At 40.3% G+C, this 18,507-nt stretch overlaps 1 protein-coding gene across 2 annotated transcripts in view; it reads right to left on the minus strand.

Annotated features, from left to right (window-relative positions):
- Positions 1 to 221: 221 nt before the first annotated feature.
- The window catches only part of usp2b (ubiquitin specific peptidase 2b), a 41,199-nt gene continuing 22,913 nt past the window's right edge, over positions 222 to 18,507 (minus strand). The window contains exons 1-12 of one of the 2 annotated variants that reach the window (XM_058382593.1): positions 9,340 to 9,790; positions 5,095 to 5,145; positions 4,823 to 4,946; positions 4,205 to 4,316; positions 3,903 to 4,013; positions 2,968 to 3,032; positions 2,773 to 2,876; positions 2,608 to 2,685; positions 2,304 to 2,382; positions 2,039 to 2,146; positions 1,750 to 1,870; positions 225 to 1,621 (exon numbers count right to left, since the gene is read on the minus strand). In XM_058382593.1, the coding sequence (XP_058238576.1) occupies positions 1,537 to 1,621; positions 1,750 to 1,870; positions 2,039 to 2,146; positions 2,304 to 2,382; positions 2,608 to 2,685; positions 2,773 to 2,876; positions 2,968 to 3,032; positions 3,903 to 4,013; positions 4,205 to 4,316; positions 4,823 to 4,946; positions 5,095 to 5,145; positions 9,340 to 9,498 (1,197 nt within the window). In that variant the 5' untranslated portion in view covers positions 9,499 to 9,790 and the 3' untranslated portion in view covers positions 225 to 1,536. Of the gene's footprint in view, positions 1,622 to 1,749; positions 1,871 to 2,038; positions 2,147 to 2,303; positions 2,383 to 2,607; positions 2,686 to 2,772; positions 2,877 to 2,967; positions 3,033 to 3,902; positions 4,014 to 4,204; positions 4,317 to 4,822; positions 4,947 to 5,094; positions 5,146 to 9,339; positions 9,791 to 18,507 lie in introns of those variants that run through there. The other variant, XM_058382594.1, reaches the window with a different exon arrangement.

Here is an 18,507-nt window from a genome sequence, read left to right on the forward strand (position 1 = left end):
TTAAATTTATTCTTACATATAGGTGTATCATTTTAAAATCTCCCTTCCACTGTATTATACATTTGTCTGAAGTATTTCTTAGCATTAAAACATTTTACTGTACATTTTGATTATTTACCCTTAAACAAAGAGTATTGTTTGGCTAACTCCCAGGTTATAGATATTTATAAGAATTCAACTTCAAGAATAATCCAACATAATTAATAATAATAAAATTAAAAAAAGAGCTGAATATGCTTGTTGTGGTCAAATTGGTTAATTTATTTATCTATGTACATCTATCTGGCTTTTAAAAAGCCACAAGTAGTTGACATGTGGAGCCCAATGGACAGGAAGGACTCGTTCTGTGTTAGTCACATGATTATGACTCTCTCACACACATACATTCATAACATGTACTTCATAAATAAAATATCACACCATCTGCATCACACACACACACAGTCTCTCTCAAACAGACAATGCGCAGATACACCATGTGGCTCCTTGTGCTGTAAAAGCTGTTTTCCACGTGAAAGTGAATTCTGTGGTCACTAAATAAAACAAAGCCTGCGTTGAAAAGATAAGTTCCACCAGGGGGCGACTCATCTCTTCTGTTACATAGAAAAATAGTTCAAATGTACAAAACATTCCATGTACCCCAAATGCATGGTGATATTTACTTCTGAAAGTAATAGATCAGAAGTAATGGAGGTCAATCTCACCACAATCTTTTCCATAAATCTCCCAGAACTACATCTAGATCTTCAGTAAACGACACACAAGCGTACAAACCCTGACCATCCAGCTCACTCGCATGGTTTTAAAATGCAGTATGAAAGAGTATAAGAGCCAATAATTATGAACAGGCCAGATGCTGATGATAATGGAATCCTCTTTAGGCTTAACAATGCTGTGTGAAGCAAATATTTGAAGATCTGGGCATGTAATAATGAAAAAGATTTTGGGTGAGATCAAGCATGTCAAATTACATTTGGGGTAAAAAGTGAAGAGTGGAACATGATATCCTTCCCTGAACCACTCAGTGCTGTGACCCAGGTCTCAAAACGAAAAACAATAAAATACCAAAATAAATTAAACATTAAACTCGATGCAGTTACGGTGACTGACTGTAAAGGAACAAAGAGCTCCAGGTACACAGTGCATAGTTCTTTGACATCCAACTTCACTCACACACACACACACACACACACAAGTTCCTGCTCATTGTGAGAGGTAGTGTTCCAGTTTCTTTCTTTCATTCTTACTTCCTACAAGGAGTGTTTTCATCCCCATCCCTTTAGCAGCAGCAGTCTACATCCAGCAGAATACAGGATGAGGAAGCCCTTATATAGAGCTTGTTTATATCTGAACTTGTGTCCCAGGCTTCAAAGAATTCACCCATAGTTCAGTTTGAGTGTGTGCTAGGTCTTTGTTCATAAATCTGTCTTAAAAGCAACCTCAGGCTGTGGCTCTAAGCACGACCGTTTAGTCCAGGCCAGGTTATAGCCTCAGGTTGATTCCAGAATCATTCTTGAGGGTGGAGAGGAGGCCGGATCACAAGCGCGAGGAGTTTGCAAGCTCGTAGAACAGCACGTAGGCATCGCTGCTGCGCACTTGGCTGGAGGACATGGGGCTCACCCTAAAAACAAGAAAGAGAGGATATGTAAAAGTGTGTATAGATTTAGATACAATATCTTAAAGATGAATAGAGCTTTGGAACAATGTGTTCCTGTGACATGCAACATCATGCAGTTTGCTGTGAGTTACCTGGAGTCGTTGTACGAGTACCACTCTCCTGTGGACGGGTTGCGGCAGTATGCTGTGTAATGGCCACCCAGTGTGGTGCCTGTGTGATTAGACACCGCATACAGGTTGTAGACGGCATGCACTACACAAATAAAAGGAAAGAAAGAGAAAAAAGTGAGATAAGAGATTAAATACACTTTTCTGAGGTATATCAGATTCTGTCTGTTGCTGATTGTGGTATAAATGTTACTGGTCAATTCATTTAAACTGTATTAAAAGGTATAAAAGGATGACTGGATGCTGGACATACTGCTGTTGTCTGACGCAAACTCGCACAGGTCCAGCTCTTTGATGGGAAAGTTGACGAAAGTGGAGAGTTTGGCGGTTTTCAGGCGAGCCTCAGAGAATCGCTTGAGATCTGAACCAAATGGAGAGTTAAGGTCCTACAGACACATACGGACGTTTGTACACAGTAGTTTTTATGTTATTGTGTAAAGTTTACACTGTTCTATTGTCAAATTATTTGCAGAACTGGTGATAGTTTGCTTGGCAATGTGATTTTTTAGAAAGGATACGAAGCACTAGGATTTTGGGGAACTTCTGGATGGTGAATTTCTTTGTGCATTTCCGTCTGGCTTTACACCTTTGGCATGTCTGTGAGAGAGAGAGAGAGAGAGAGAGAGAGAGAGACAGAGAGAGAGAGAGAGAGAGCAAGAGAGAGAGAGAGAGAGAGGGATTAGGGTAACTTTTTTACACAAGTGATTTTTTTAGTATTTGACAGATATAACCACACATTTTTTAAACAATTATACAAAATTAATACTTAGAGTACTTAGAATAACACACACACACACACACAGAGTATGTACAAACACTTACAGGTTTCTCATTCCCATCCAGTACGTCTTCCTTAGTGAAAAGCCGAAGGCAGTCAATGAGCATCACCTCTCCAGAGCTCTAAAGCAGGAACACAGTAGAGTTACCACACACTCTGACACAGGGAACTCTGACCTGTTTGTGTTTTGTGTGTGTGTGTGTGTTAACCTTGGCAATAGGTAGTGACAGATCCCAGAACGGATCGAATACAGTGGAGCAGAAGCCACACTCGCTGCAGGTCAGTGAACTCTTCAACTGGCCAACAAACAGATCTTATGGGAAAAGAACAAAGCACACATTAGCAATCCAACACACACACACACACACAGACACACACAAAGAAAAAATATTTGTCATACTCACCAACTACTTTGCTGTCTTCTCTCTCCAGGTACTTGTTCCACATTCTCTTGGCTTTCTCATCATCCCTGATATATAAACAAACACACACACGGACACACAATAAGAGTGTGATCTCAAGACCACAGTCAGTACCTATGGTCCACTTTACAGCAGGATTCTTAGACTGTTTATATCCAGTGACACCTATCCTGTAAAATTTTCCCTCCTTTATGATCACAACAGACTTGTATTTGATGCAATATTTGCCATTGGCTAAAAGCAACTAAGATAAATTATAAGGTGCGTTGAAATGACTTGCACTTCATTTATTAAAAAGTTTCAGTTTCCTATTTAAAGGGTTTCAGTTTACATTAGTTAGCTAGATCATTACAGCGAACGCAGTTTGTGATTCAAACTCACTAAGCCGGTGAATGCTATCATAATCAGCTAGTTTAACTAATATTAGACACTACCCATCTATTATTAATTAGCTAACAACCGTTTACCCAAACACAACCTGTATGTAACTATCGCTAGCCAAGTCTGCTAGCATGCTAGCAAACAATTTCACTGAAGGTATGTCATGTCATTGTGTTTACCTAACCTCTAATAAGTGTTTTTCTGTGTGTATGTGTGTGTTAGCAGGCAAACAGTTACCTAGCTTAAAATAACTTTTAAGAGAATTTTGCTTTAGATAAAGAAGGTTTTATCCACTGAGATTAGAGATCTGTTGGTATACAGGGCTCCAGCATCATCTTACTAACTTTACATACTACTGTTAAAAGAGCACAATAATAAATATAATAACTCTGAATATTATTAGTGGACTGTGAGATCAGGCACTGTACTAAAAATATAATAATCAGGGAGATCCTGTCTCTGCGTCATGACCCCTGGTGACCTCACTTTGAGAGCCACAGCAGTGAGAGGGTTGGGAATATGAAGCGTGTTCTTACGAGAGGTGGTCGAAGTCCTCCATGGACACTCTGGGCCTAAGGGAGCCTCGGTTCACTTCGTTATGCAACCCATCCAGGAGGAAGCGCAGGAACTCCTGAGCATCCTGCTGACTGTGAGCCACACAGAGAGAGCAAAATATGAGAAAGGAGACGCAAGGAAATCGAATCCTTTGTACTATCAGATGGATTGGTGGAGTCTAATATTTCAGTTGGTTCATAAATCATTTAACTGAGGACATAGGGACTATAGTGAGGCTAATTAGCACGCTCTGACGTGTCTTATCTGAAGAGTAGAGACTTACTTGTAGCCCATGAAGCGTGGAGCGTACTTCTGAATCTGAGTCTTGAAGTCAGAGGGGCTGATTGCTTCGTGGCTCGCTGATGTCCACAGTGTCTGAGTGAGTTTGGCAAACTCTGAAAATGCACATATGAATATTAGGTCAATTCGGTTAGTATTTCAATACTATCGAAGTCTAAATTTAATTCTGCATCCAGAGTGCTCAGTAAATCAGACCGCATGCTGACATTTCAAATAGAAATAAAATCAGCGTTTTTTAATAATCTCTCTGTGATCATATATGTTCCTTCTGAGGTTCTCCGGCTTACTCCAGCCTCCCTAAAACAACCCTGATGTGTGTGTGTGTGGCATAGACTCCAGATTCACTGTGAACCTGACCAGGATAAAGCGCTTATTGATTATAAAATGAAAGAAAACTATATTATTTTGCCAATAGAAAAAACACACAGCATAGGTGAAAACAATGGAGCATCATGTATAACCTATAGGCTCCTCTTGATTAGATTTCAATTCGTTTTGGCAGAGAACGAGAAAGAAACGGCATGAATCGAAATCTAATTTTTTAGAACATGAAAAATTCCCTCCCCCTATCTGAGTGTCACACAGCTGGATGTGAACATACCCTCCATTAGAGCCGCCTTGGCCCTGCAGTTGTTGTTGAGGTCGGTCCGGTGTGTGTTGCGCAGGCAGTAGTCACGCAGGTCGTGTGTGTTACTCAGACACTGCAGAATGGAGTTCATGAAGCACTGTGGAAAGAGTGAGCAACTCCGTTGTCATCAATAATCCATGTCATAAATAATCAATGTGAGAATAAATATTTTCCACGCTAACCTTTGGGTGGTGATTTATGCAGCGATGTATGCTTTAATGTATGCGTTTGTGTTGAGTTCTTACCGTGTTCCCCAGGTTCCTTAGGCCTACGAGTCCCTGAGCGTTCTTGGAGTTCTGTAGGAGTAACAAAGAAATCGAGAGGAGGATTATTAGACAAGATAAGGCAACCGCAAACACTTTCCAGCCAGAATACACTGTTATAACAATAAAGTTTGAGAGGAATCGGGATATATTTGTACTACTGAGTGCTCAGAAGTGGTATCTCAGTGGTGAAAGATTCTGCACTACTAAATGAAAAGGAGTTCATATTACAAGAGGATCCAGAGAGCTGCTCAATTCTTTTGGTATTTTGCAGTTACAGTACAACTGCTGGATCCGTTTCATAACCCAAACAACTGTTAGGAAAATATGGGTGCACTGTTTCAAATTAATCCAATGGCAGCAGAGCGCTCTGTAATGATGACGGACACTGATGCTGGAGACAGCCTGTGTGTGAGCTGTGAGCTTTGATTCCTCCAAACAGCATGTGGGCAGATTTGAAGAGAGACCCCCGCTGGTCATCACTTCTCCTAAACAAACAGGCTCCATCTGCCGCATCACAACATGCGTGGCAACAAAAACAACAAACTGTTTATTAAACCGAGGATTAGTGTACAGTAACAGGACGGCTGTGCCGATAGAACGGTAGCTATGGAGGCGAAGCTTGCTGCATTTTCTCCAGAGATTCTGACAGTTCGCAGAAATCACACAAACAAGCACACGGTGTCCAGAACACACAAAGAGTGCTGTGGAGATGCTACAGTGTCAGGTCTTGCTTCTAAGATGTTTATTATAATCTAGGGTGGACAAATCATAAATCCAGTAGCTAGGAGCCACCAGGCAAGTAAAAGCTCTTAAAAGAAAAGCTCATTGACAAGCCTGAAAACTAGTAACTAATATTATATCATATAAATAATGGTTCATTATTATTATTCATTATTCATTATTCATTATTTTCTCTCGAGTGCTTTCACATGCCTGTCTGTTCCTGGCTTTAAAAAACACTGTCTGTCAATAATGCGTGCTATTTAATCCACCCAGACCAGCCAGATTGCTCAAACTATAGTAACATCAAGGTGTGTCATATGCACTTTAAATCTAAATTGAGCCTCCAAATGAAAACATTTGTTTTCCCAAAGGTCAATAGGAAGTGTTTTCTGGTCTATTTTCTGGATATTGTACCCACTTATTCAATGCACAACTGCAAACAGAAATCTAAAAGAATCAGGAACAATTGGCACAATCTATTTTCAACTGCACTGTGTATTTGTTTCTGGACAAAAGGTCAATATTCATTTGGTTTAAGGATGTTACAGTACAGTTTAATGGACCATCACAGTGTTACACAGTAAAGTTCACTCAAAACCACGTTTCATGCTGATCAGATATCATGTCCGGAACTACAGCAGTTTTCCAGGTATAGTTCCAGTCCACTGAAAAACAACAGGTTAGTGCACTACTACAGCTTTCCAGAGAGGCTCATGGCCAGTTCTAGGTATACACAGCGCCTTCCTGATACCTGCATTTTCCACTGATTAACGTCTAATGCTAAACCATATGCATGACCTGTTACAATGGACTAGGCAACATGAAAAGGTTTCTCACACTTGCACAGGTTACGCCAAAATAAAGAACACTGTCCTTAATAGTAAAATAGTGTGTTATTAACCTGTTAAATGAACCTTAAGCTAGTTTGAACTAAATAAAAAAAAAATGTAATGTGTAGGATTCTGTTTGACCCTGATGGGTTTAGTCATGCAACTGAGTCACTCATCAGCAACAGCTCGAGCCTCTCACACCTCCACAGTAATCAGATGCCTCGTACGAGCGCCTCTGGCTACTGCGCCCAAACTTCCTCCCACACCCAAACACCCTCCTACACCCAAACTCGAGTACGAGATTCATCTCTTCATCACGCCAGGGTGGAGGTGTGTACCAGCATGTATTTAGACCAAATGTCCTGATGATCACAGGAATACACGACAATTTTCATCCTGCAGAACCAGAATGGGCTGTCGCATTCATTTATAATTACAAAAACATTTTAGTATGAAAACTGAAAGTGGCAAAAGGCTTTTGTTTGGACACCGAAGTTAAAGTTAGTGCTAAGGCTAACAATTGAAATATACCACAAAAAGACTAATAGAGTATATAGAAATTTTGTACATCTTTGGCCGATCCTCATAAGGAAACCTGTTTTTATTTATTTAGATATTTATTTATACAAACCTACAAAGCTTGTACGTCGCTTAGGATAAGTGCGTCTGCCAAATGGCAGAAATGTAAATGTACAAAGCATTTTTTTCTCTATGATATATATGTATAAGTATGCATGCATGAGACCATGTACTCTCATGCTGTACTATGACAGACGGCTAAACTCCGGAGCAGCCTGTTGACACTGCCACTGGGAGGGCACATTGCTCTGTTCACTCATTGGGAGGCAGCAGAGTAGCGGGGAAACCGATTGGTCTTAATCCTGAAAGCTGAGGGCTCTATGCAAATTGGTTGGCAAGCATTGAAAGACGGTAAGGAGGAACATTGTGTCCTTAACCTGAGATTATACAACATGCCGTCACATGCAGTCTAAAGAGGGCTTATGGTGCCAAGCGGCATCACTTTCTATCCACTGAGCCAAGTGAGCATGAGGCCAAACGCTTAAACAAGTCCATGGCTGCTACTGTACACTCGTCATTGCTGTTTCTGAGCCATCCACAGTGACATAGAAATAAAAAGTGGACACTTTTCCTGGACAGATATATGGTCATGTACAGTGCCTGGGTGAGCAGAAAGAGCAAATGACTATTATAGCTAAAGAAAGGGCCTGACTAATAACGCACATTCCTCCAAAAGTGGGCCTCTCAGCTGCCCACCAAATCATCCGGATTATGTAACAGCATGCTCTCCTCGTTGCAGGAATACTGGAACACAGCTCAGGCTTTTATGTGAAATTAAATGCTTTTTATAATGACAGCAAAGGCAAGTCAGGTTGCTGCAAGCCAGCATACTGATAAGACTTCTCAAATCAAAGATCAAACATATGCCAGCATGCCCTGGTCATTTCTGCAGTGTGCGTGTGCACAGACAAAGTCAAACTCATGATGCAATGCCAAGTGAATTGACCTTCAAATCTAATGCGTGTTTGGGAAGGATGTTATCTGATATGGAACACAGCACATGGGGTGCTATTCACAGTGAAATACTTCTGTTCACTTAATTTCATTACGCATTCTCTAAGTGCAATCTGTAATTTCCTGTAGAGTCCTGGTCCTTTAAATCTCATTTTAGTCTTTTCCCTGCTCTAGTACAGTTATGTCATTCTGCTGAAAGGCCTGTTAATGAACTGATGAAGTGAGTCAGATGTGTTAGAGCAGAAGAAAATATTAATTGTACTATTTAGGAGGACTCCATCAGATTAAAAAAAAAAGTCTGCAATTATTGTACATTATCCATTACCCAGACCAAAAGGGTACATGTGCATTTTGTCCCCTGGGTTGAGACAATGTCAGTGCACCCTCAAAAGTACAACAGTAGTCCATAAGGTCCAATTATGTCCCTTAATGACGTTCCCAACAATTATGTTCCACTAAAAGTACGAATGATGTACTGCTGAGAGTTCCAGCCTAGCAACAAGTGTCTGCACCTTATAATCCTAACTTAGTACTTTTTTTTTCTTAGTGATGAAATGTACAGTGTTAGTATAGGACTACTAGAAAAAAGATGATGCTAATATTTAGGCTGTCTGAATGGCAATGCCACAGCTTTTTGTAAGTTTTAAATGAGTCTTTAAACAGACGAGTTTACACACTAGTTGGCACGAGTTTAGTCCTAAGCTACAGTTTAGTAGGTTAAAATATTTGTGAGTGTACAAATGAACTACAGAAACTGTTGCACTTTTCAGCGGCGCAGATGCGCAGTAGAAGGTGCGCAGTACGCTATGGACAAAGCGAAAGCAGCACAGCGTTACGCAGAGAGGATGCAGAACCAAACTCTTGAGTAGAAACACAGCTAGCTAAAGTGCACTAACTATTGCTTTCTCTAATAGGCAGACTAGTAATGCATTAGTTCTTTTTAGTTAATAAATGATCATATGTTGAGACGAGAGCTGGTTACAGGTTACTGGTTACAGCAGCAGGACATGTGTGATGTTTCTCACACCAGACCCCAAAGAAGATTTACGCACTTAAGCTGGAAAAAAACAAACAAACAAAGGAAAACTTGTCTAAAGAAAGCACACTCTGAAGGACAGGGTCGTGAATCGTGTCTCACCTTCGCCTGGTTAATGAGGAGTCCGACGAAAGTGGACACCAGCATGGAGCGCGACACGGACGCGCTTTTCCTGCGCGCCTCCGCTTTGCTGAAGGGGAAAACAGAGGCCGGGGGCTCCTCGAGCACCGTCACCGTGTATGACTGACGCAGGCTGGGCATGATGACGACAAAACAGACCCTACACACGAACTAAATCTCTGTGACTTTATACGCGATCAACTCGGCGCTGTTGCTGTAGAGGAGCCGATCTTCTCGTCCCACAGAGGTTGAAGTCGCTGTTTTTAGCTCCGACGCTTACATGACAAGTGTCCTTGAGCGAATGTGCAGTGCATTCACGAATAAATAGAAATAGATGTAGACGTAGAAAGGCTGTAAAGTCGCTCCCGTGTAGTCCGCTTTTGTGCGTGTTTCGGAGCGGCAGAGGACTAATGGTCAAGTCGGTGCGCTGCGCTTTGGGTTTTTACTCGGCGCGCGGACACGCCCCCTTCAGACAGACGTCATGCTGTTTTCTTGACGTCAGCGAGACCTTGTAGCGTTCACTCCAAAAGGGAGGACGCATTTGTCTTCCAGTGACGATGCTCGGTTTTTATATTCGTTCGTCCGATCATCTCCCTCTCGTTGATCTGGTATGTTTATTCAGTCAGGTCATTGAAGTGTCCATAATGCATCAATACTGTGTAGTGATTTCCCTGCTCTAATGAACCTGGTTTAATTCATCACTTAATGAGCAGATATGTTACAGCAGGAAATTCATCAAACTGTGCTGGAATCCAAGCCTCCAGCATCACATTTCATCTGCCTTGGCTTATAGCTCTCTGGCATCCACAGAAGTGGCCACGGTTCTGTGAATCTGGGAACAAATGAATCGTGAATGAATCACGGGTATAATGTGAGAAGCCTGAAAAGCTGAAACATCCACGAGAGCCAGGGAAGCACAATGTAATAAGGATATATTAACCAGTCTGTTCTCAGTAGGCAATATGAAATATGTTGAAACATTTTAAAGGAAGTACAACTCCAGCAGTACATCTCTGTCAGATCTCTCTTCTTGTGGCATTCCTTCAAGTGACAAGCTCATATACATTAAACATAATTACAGGGGTGTCAGTTCCTAGTCCTCAAAAGTCATAGACCCATACAAATTTGTGTGTCAACCCATTTCAGCACAAGAAAGCCATTGCTTAAACTTAGCTTAAATGTTATAGTTGTCACAAGGGCCACATGGGTGATAGGACCATCAGTGACGTTTGAGGGCCTCATGGGCTTTCCATCTGCATGTTGTGTACATATGAATGTGGCAAAACAGATGCAGACAGCACAAAACAAAAGCAACAATTTTGAAGACTTGTGACAGAAATACCAGGCAAGAACTTAGCACACACGCTGCAAAGGATGTCGAATGTTCAGACTATGTGCCCATTCCATCATTCTATAACCTTCAACTTCATGAATATTAGCAAACATAGCAAATTTACATCTCAATATAAATCACAAACACGGTATATTCACCAGAAAAGCCCATTAAAAGAAAATATGAAATAAAATATTACAATGCCTTGCCATTTTCTGGACTCTACATTATTGCGTCCTTGAAGCCACGAAGTCATATTTTATGATATTACCCACACAGCTTCCAGTAATCCATTTTTATAGTAATCATGACTCTCGGCTATGAAACCTGTCTTGGACCATCACAATCTTTGTCATCATAGTTAGCGAGGCTCTTAAATGCATGCTGGGAAAGTGTGTGAGTCAGTTCACACAGCCATCAAACAACAAACCTCTGTGTGCATTTCTAGCTCCACAGCTTCTTTAGACTCTGTTACTGTCAGGCATGTGTGTTCATTGCTCCTTCAGGGCAGCAATTCAGAATTAATGACTTAACTTCATGTGCCCAGAGCAGAAGGTTCATTACGTTTAGCTCTTTCACCACATGGAAGAGCTGGGCTGCTTTCGTCAGGGACAGTTGAAAAGGTAATTATGCACCCATCAAGAACAGGCTTACACCTTCTGTTCCTCCAGCTGTGTGGGCAGACATCAGTCTCAGGTATTTTAGATACCCAGAAGTGCAACTATCTGTTGCATGTGTACACTTTGTACTCAACAAAAAAAAAATGAAGGGCTGTGTCCTTTACTTTGCATTTGTCGTCTTCTAAGTAGTGACTAAGAAGATACAAAAATCTGACTTCACACGACACTATTACATCATTTTAAAGGAACATTCCACCATTTATTATCCATTGCATCTGTACAATCTGTTTCACAGAGACAGTGAACATGTGCCTACCTGATTTTGTGTGCATTTAGTGTACTCAGGTCTCTAGTGTCAAAGCCCAGGTCTTTGTTTCCATGTCTCACTCTCTTTTTTTGTGTCTTTTTCTCTTATACCGCTTAGTCATGGCAGAGCTGTCTATTTTACAGACCAGTTCTTAAAAATGTTCTACAAGTGGTTTACAGACAAGTTTATCGTTGGAGTTCAATACCATGCTAGTTTTCAGAAATTTGCTGATTTCCTGGGATTTTCACACACCACAGTCTTTAGAGTTTAAACAGAATGGTGTTGAAAAAACCATATCAAGTGAACAATGGGTCTGTCGGTGGAAATGCCTTGTTGATGAAACATATCAGAGAAAATGACAGGGAGTATACACTAACTCAAATAATCACACGTTCACCCAGACTGGACAGAAGATGATTGTAGCCATCTTTATCTGTCCCATTTTAACGATCTTCTATCCCGTTACTGTACCCTTCTTGTTGACTTAAACCATTCTGATCATGTTCCTCTGCCCTCTCTCATCAACAAGGTATTTCCACCAACAGAGCTGACAGAACTGAACTGTCACTCATTTAATGTCATTTGTTATTTTTTCACACTATTCTATGCAAGTGCTGTAGAGACTGTTATGTGTCTAAATCCTGGGAGATCAGCAGTTTGGGAAATACTCAAACCAACAAACATTTTTCCTCATTAGGAAAGGTTGATTTGAACGTGACCTGAAGCTGCTGGTCTGTTTCTCCATGATTTTATGCATTACACTCCTGCCAGATAATTGGCTGTATGTGTACAGGTCTTCCTAATAAAGTGCAAACTCCCGTTATGAACAAGTTTTTGAATGACTATATCATGTCAAAGCTGTGTTAGTGCCTGAACAGTACAAAAGCTGATCGTTTGAGCCATGAATCCTTCTTCCATTTCCATCTCAGAGCTTTAGTGAGCTGGCCAGTTTTGTGTGATTAAATGCATTCATTTATGAAACATCACTCGGGATTAAGCTTATATAAGGCCTGTTTGAAGTGAGTGATTGTGACCATTCTCTTCGTAATCGACGATGGATGTGACAAAATAGACAGCTCTGCCATGACTAAGCGGTGTAAGAGAAAAAGACACAAAGAGAGTGAGACATGGAAACAAAGACCTGGGCTTTGACACTAGAGAACTGAGTACACTAAATGCACACAAAATCAGGTAGGCACATGTTCACTGTCTCTGTGAAACAGTTCTGTGCCCAGAAACAAGCAGGTAGCAGCAGCTGCTTTCCTCCTTCTTCCATTTTCTACATTTCTCACAAAGTGTAATGATCCTTTTAAGCAAAACAAGCACAAGATACAATACACAACTCTGCAGTGATCTTAGCCCGAGTTCATTAAACAAGCAGCATGCCAGTGACAAGTGGACTACAAATGAGCATATATATCCCTGAGACTGGCCTTGACACAGGTTTTGAGCTGCCGGAAAAAGAGTCTGCCTTTACAGCTTTGCACATATCCTTCTGTTAAACACTACCCTCTTAAAGATAACACAATCATTCATCATCAGTAACTGTTTTTTTCCCTGGTCACAGCCACTTTAACACTGAATATACCCCATGGCATGCGCATGAAAGGATAATTCACAGTAACTTATCCAGCTACAGGCATTTTAGGATGTGACAGGAAACTGTTGAACCTTGGAGGAAACTCATACAGATATGATAAGAACATGCGAAATCTGCATAGTAACCCGAGGTCAGAATTGAACCAGTGACTCTGGAGCTGTGAGGAGGCAATGATAACTTGCTGCATCACTGTGTTGCCTGCTCAAATATAAACTCAATACATTTTTTCTTCCATAATGTGACACATTTCCTGCACATGGCTGCACTTTGACAAAATGAAGACAGAGTATGACCTGGTCTGCAAACCATCATGGAATTGGATAGTATTATTTTTCTCCATGTCTTTGCATGTGAGAGAAAAAAGAAAAGAAAAGAGGAAGACAATGCATTTGATTAAACATTTAAAGAGGCATATTTGAAGAGATTTGATCCTGCTACATCTTGCACAGTGTGACCAGGAACACAAACTAACAAGCTTTAACAAAGGTCAGACTGAACTATCTTTAAGATAAAAGGGACACTGTGGAAATTTGATAAGAAAGTGCTAGTTTTGGAATTTCAGTAGGTTTCGTAGGAGATGTCGTGTCAGTGCCATCGTAAAAATGTCACAAATGTCATTAGATATCGCACAGGCTACAATGATGAAGTTGAAACCTATCATACCATTATGTTAAAACACTGTACTGCAGGTTTGGAATTTCAACAATCATAAAGAGGATCAACATCAACAGTGAACTTTAGAGAAATGAGCTTTTGCACAAGTTTTGCCTTTAGTTTTTAGAGCAAACGGCAAATAATTAGTTTTAGATTTGCTTTATATATCTAACCTTTTACTTAATAATTGACAAAGTTGTGTTGAATCTCAGTGCGCTTCCGTTAAACTTAACGGTTAAGGTGGAATATAATGGCATTCTATCACCTACCTAATGTACTGCACACACAATGCATTACTATTTAAGATTCTGCCACAGTGGACATAAAGATGGACTTCCAGTGCTTAGCTTCTACACACAGATGGCTACTGATTCAAGTCCTCATTAAAAAAAACTGGTAACAAAAGATGAGCAAGTTCAATATTTTATTTGTTTAAAAAAATACTAGTTTGAGTAAATTTTAAAGGGCTTAGTTAACCTTTGGCAGCTAACATTAATCTCATTTATACAACTGAGCAATTGAGGGTTAAGGGCCTTGCTTAGGGGCTCAGTGGTAGCAGCTTGGTGTTCCTGGGATTTGAACTCAAGACCTTCTGATTAGTAGTCCAATACCTCAATATCACTACATTCTTATGTAGCCTTCAATGGTTGCTGCAGCAAAATGTGGCCAATGTTACAGAATTTTTTTGTCTGAAAGGTGGCTGATGCATGTGCAACAAATATTAAAATACTTACACCTGGGAGGAATCACGAAACTGTTACGAGGGCTGTAAAAAGATGATGAATCACTGGAAAGGGCTGTGAGGTGCCACCACTTGAGTTATTATTCTCAGGTTGGCAGCAGAGCAGACCCAAATAACATCTGGCTTGTGGTGGTACATTTCCACTGATGGATAGCGAGAGCAACAGGCGCAGCAACAGATGGGCTCAAGTCAATAGTACACCTACAAAGTGACCTATATGGTAGGTTTAACTAATAAAAAGTCAATCGGAAGTGGCGACGGAAGAAAGTACTTGTACATGTAGGTGTAGAGAAATGCTGCAGATGAACCATGCAGGTGGGAATGATGTGTGGGCTGCTCCGTTCATTCAGAGGAGAGGGAATGTGAGAAAGCAGCGGATGCTGTATTTAGGCATAATTGAAACAGTGTGCCTTCACCTCGACGCTGCTAGCACACACACACACACACGCAGAGAGAAAAAAAGGGAGATGTATCGTGTACGCGACAAGCTTAATCTATTATAAGCTGCAGCACAGACAGAGTGATGTCACCAAGACCACTGCAGTGACTCAGTCTGGACCCGCCAGTCAAAAATAGAAACACAACATTGCACTGACCTCTAAATGATTCCACAATAGCTCACGGCGCACGCGCTGCAACAGCACTCACACAAACATCACAGTGACGTAAATTACTCGTCACGGACGCACAGCAGCCTACAGATGTGCAACAAACGGCACAATGTATCGCATTGAATTTAAAGCCACATTCCTAATAGTCGTGCTACACACATCTGAAAACAACATTCACGTGACTACCAGAGACCCTTGTGATAAGAGCATTTCACAAAAAGCCCTCGTCCTGCTCAGAACAGTGTTCACTGCAATCGTAGCAGACTCCTTATGTCTGTAATTAAAAGCCGGTATCTTTGTAGGGTATTAAAAGCTTCCAGGATTTAGAAGTACGATAAAATAATCCATGAATCAAATATTCAAGTAAATGAAAAGGTCAGGGCTTTTTTTATCAAAAGACTAAGACTTGTAGTTTATATAACTCAGACTGTAGTTCATTACATTTCCACAGAACAAATGTAAATATTTTACTCCTTACTCGGAGACCAAAATTGAACATCCAGTGTAAATAAAAAAAAGCAATGCAAAAAATAATAACACTCATCAAACACCAGCAAAATACCTGGAGATATATGGGATGGCTAAAGATAGAACCACTTGGAGACTATAGCACCGGCTTTGAATTGTTGTTTCGATGGTCACTTTTGCGCTCGGGTCTCCATCACTGAACATTTGATGGAAGGAATTAGTGTTAAATCTATAATGAATTAAGAAATCATGTTGATTCATAAGTTGCTCTAAAGCTCCTGGTTACACACCATATCAATGTATCCATGGATACACTCCACTTGACTATATACAGCTGTAGAAAGGACATTATTCATAATGTCACTCTCCGGTGTCACCCAGATGAGGACGGGTTCCTTGCTGAGTCTGGTTCCTCTCAAGGGTTCTTCCTCATATCGTGTATTTTGAAATGACTTATGTATTTCTGTAAATCTACTTTGAGACAATGTCCACTGTTAAAGTACTATACAAATAAAGTTGAATTGAATTCATTTCTAAATTGTCAGGTACAGGTAGCATTTTGACTGGCTGAATGTTGGTGTTCTACATCATTTGTTTTTTTCTTTCATTTCCAAATCAGGGGTGTGACAGAGTTTCTCCTCTGAGCAAATATATTACTTTAGCTGCCTGAACGTGAGGAGAACGATGATAGTTCTGATTCACCTTTATATAGATCAGAAGATTACGTTCTAATGGTTCAAAGCTAAGGTTGCTCGGATAAACATGGCCACTCGAACAATGTGAAAATGATTTGCTGTAATATAATGTAATATCCTCATTAGGGAATTTAAACATTTGGCAGAAATTAACACGTATCTGTCCAGAAGTAAATTTGACAATTGGTCATTTGCAGAATGACCAATTGTTTTTAAACAAACCTCTCCTATATAATATTATCATACAAGACAGTTTAGGCTATATTTCTAATTAAAGAAAAGTCATCAGTATCTGAGCCAAACATACAGCTACCTACAAAAACTACAATCTCTGTAATACACATGACATTATGACTATCACAGGACAGCTGACTGTCACGGGACTTTTGATGCGTGCTGCGGGTTTGACGCAATATCAGGTCTGATCAAAGTTACTAGAATGCACACACACACACACATACACACACTTTGAATTAATCTCATTAAAATGAGGTAGATTTTTTGAAACTATTTAAAATGTTTAGGTTTATGTGCACGATATTGTGTTACAGATTTAACTGAAACATTTCTGAGGAAAAAAAAAACACATGGTAGGCACTTACAGTACAGCATGAGATCTCTGGTCTGATGAGACCGACGCTCAGGGTGCTAGCTGGCTTAGGAACTGGCTAATACCATCCCAATTGTGAAGCATGCTAGTATCTTGCATTTCTAATGGCAAAGATGGAGAAATTAGTCAGAATTGTGAAAAGGGTGGATGTAAGAGTGGTCAGAAGCAACAGTTCACCTTTCAGCACAACAATGACCCAAAGCAGACAGCCAAGCCAATGCTAGATTTGCTTCAGGACAAATCCCTAAATGCCATTGAGTGACCCAGCCCAAGGCCATACTTGAACCCCATATCTTGGTGAGAGACCTGAAGATAGCAGTTCACAGACTCTCTCCATCCAATTTGACTGAGTTTGAGAGAATCTTCCAGGAAGCATGAGAGTAACTGCCCAATTTTAGATTGTATGGCTTACAAAATCTGCAAAACATTACCTTGTTTTTGCTTTGTTATTTTGGATTTTTGTGAGTAGTTTAATGGGCAAAATAATTCTTTTTTGTGCCATGGTGGTACAATGGTTAAGGCTTTGAATTACTGAATAGAAAGTTGGGAGTTTCAAACCATGCATTGCCAAGCTGCCAATGTTGGGCCTTAACCATCTCTGCTCCAGCAGTGCTCTGTGCTCTCCCATGAGCACAGCAAGCTGGGATACAAGAAATGTAATGTAATGTGACAAATAAAGGCTTCATCATTTTAATCCATTTTAGATTAAGTCTGAACTGAGTCTAATGTGAAGGGGTCTGATTACCTTCTAGCCCACTGTAATTATTAACGCAGATAATGGATGTTTTAACACACACATACACACACACAAAAGAGAATGTAAATGAACTGTTATACGCACTTAAATACAAAGAAATGTGCGTCAGCAGACGTGAAGCTTTCCTCTGTGTTTGCCCAACAGCACATCTTATTTTCACTGTATACTCCAGTATTTTGTATTTGCAATGATGCAATAACCATCTGGCTCATGTTACTGTCAGCCTTTACAGTCAGTAGCTCCTGTAGCTGAGTAAGTAGAGCTTAAAACTGTTGATTTATCATTATTGAACATAACATTAGCCTCAAACCATGTTCAGTTGTTTGAGCATCACAAACAGCCTTGCTTATGAGCTTTATGACACTTGGTGTATGCCATCTGTTAGACTAAAAGATGTCTCAGAGCAGCAGAAAGTAATAGCAGGAGAATGTTCCGATTCTACTGAATTCAAAGAAGCCATTGCAGAGAAATGATCAAACTCATTTCCTCTTAGAGCGATGTGTAATAAGTTACCTCAGCTAAGGTACTGCTGTTTTGTTAATGTGTGTTTCAGTACATATTCAAGGGTCTATTGTATTTTAACCCATCCGTTTCCATACCAGTTCTTACCAGATCCAGGAACAATGTAAGGCCTAGAAACTGCTGTCTAACTGAATCAAGGCTATTTCCACTAAACTGTAACATGTAAACCAAAGACATGCCATAAATGGGAATTGACTTCCAGGTAGAGTAGTGGTTAGGATTTTCTGTGCT

This window comes from Hemibagrus wyckioides, linkage group LG28 (genome assembly GCF_019097595.1).
Source record: "Hemibagrus wyckioides isolate EC202008001 linkage group LG28, SWU_Hwy_1.0, whole genome shotgun sequence".
Taxonomy (NCBI): Eukaryota; Metazoa; Chordata; class Actinopteri; order Siluriformes; family Bagridae; genus Hemibagrus; species Hemibagrus wyckioides.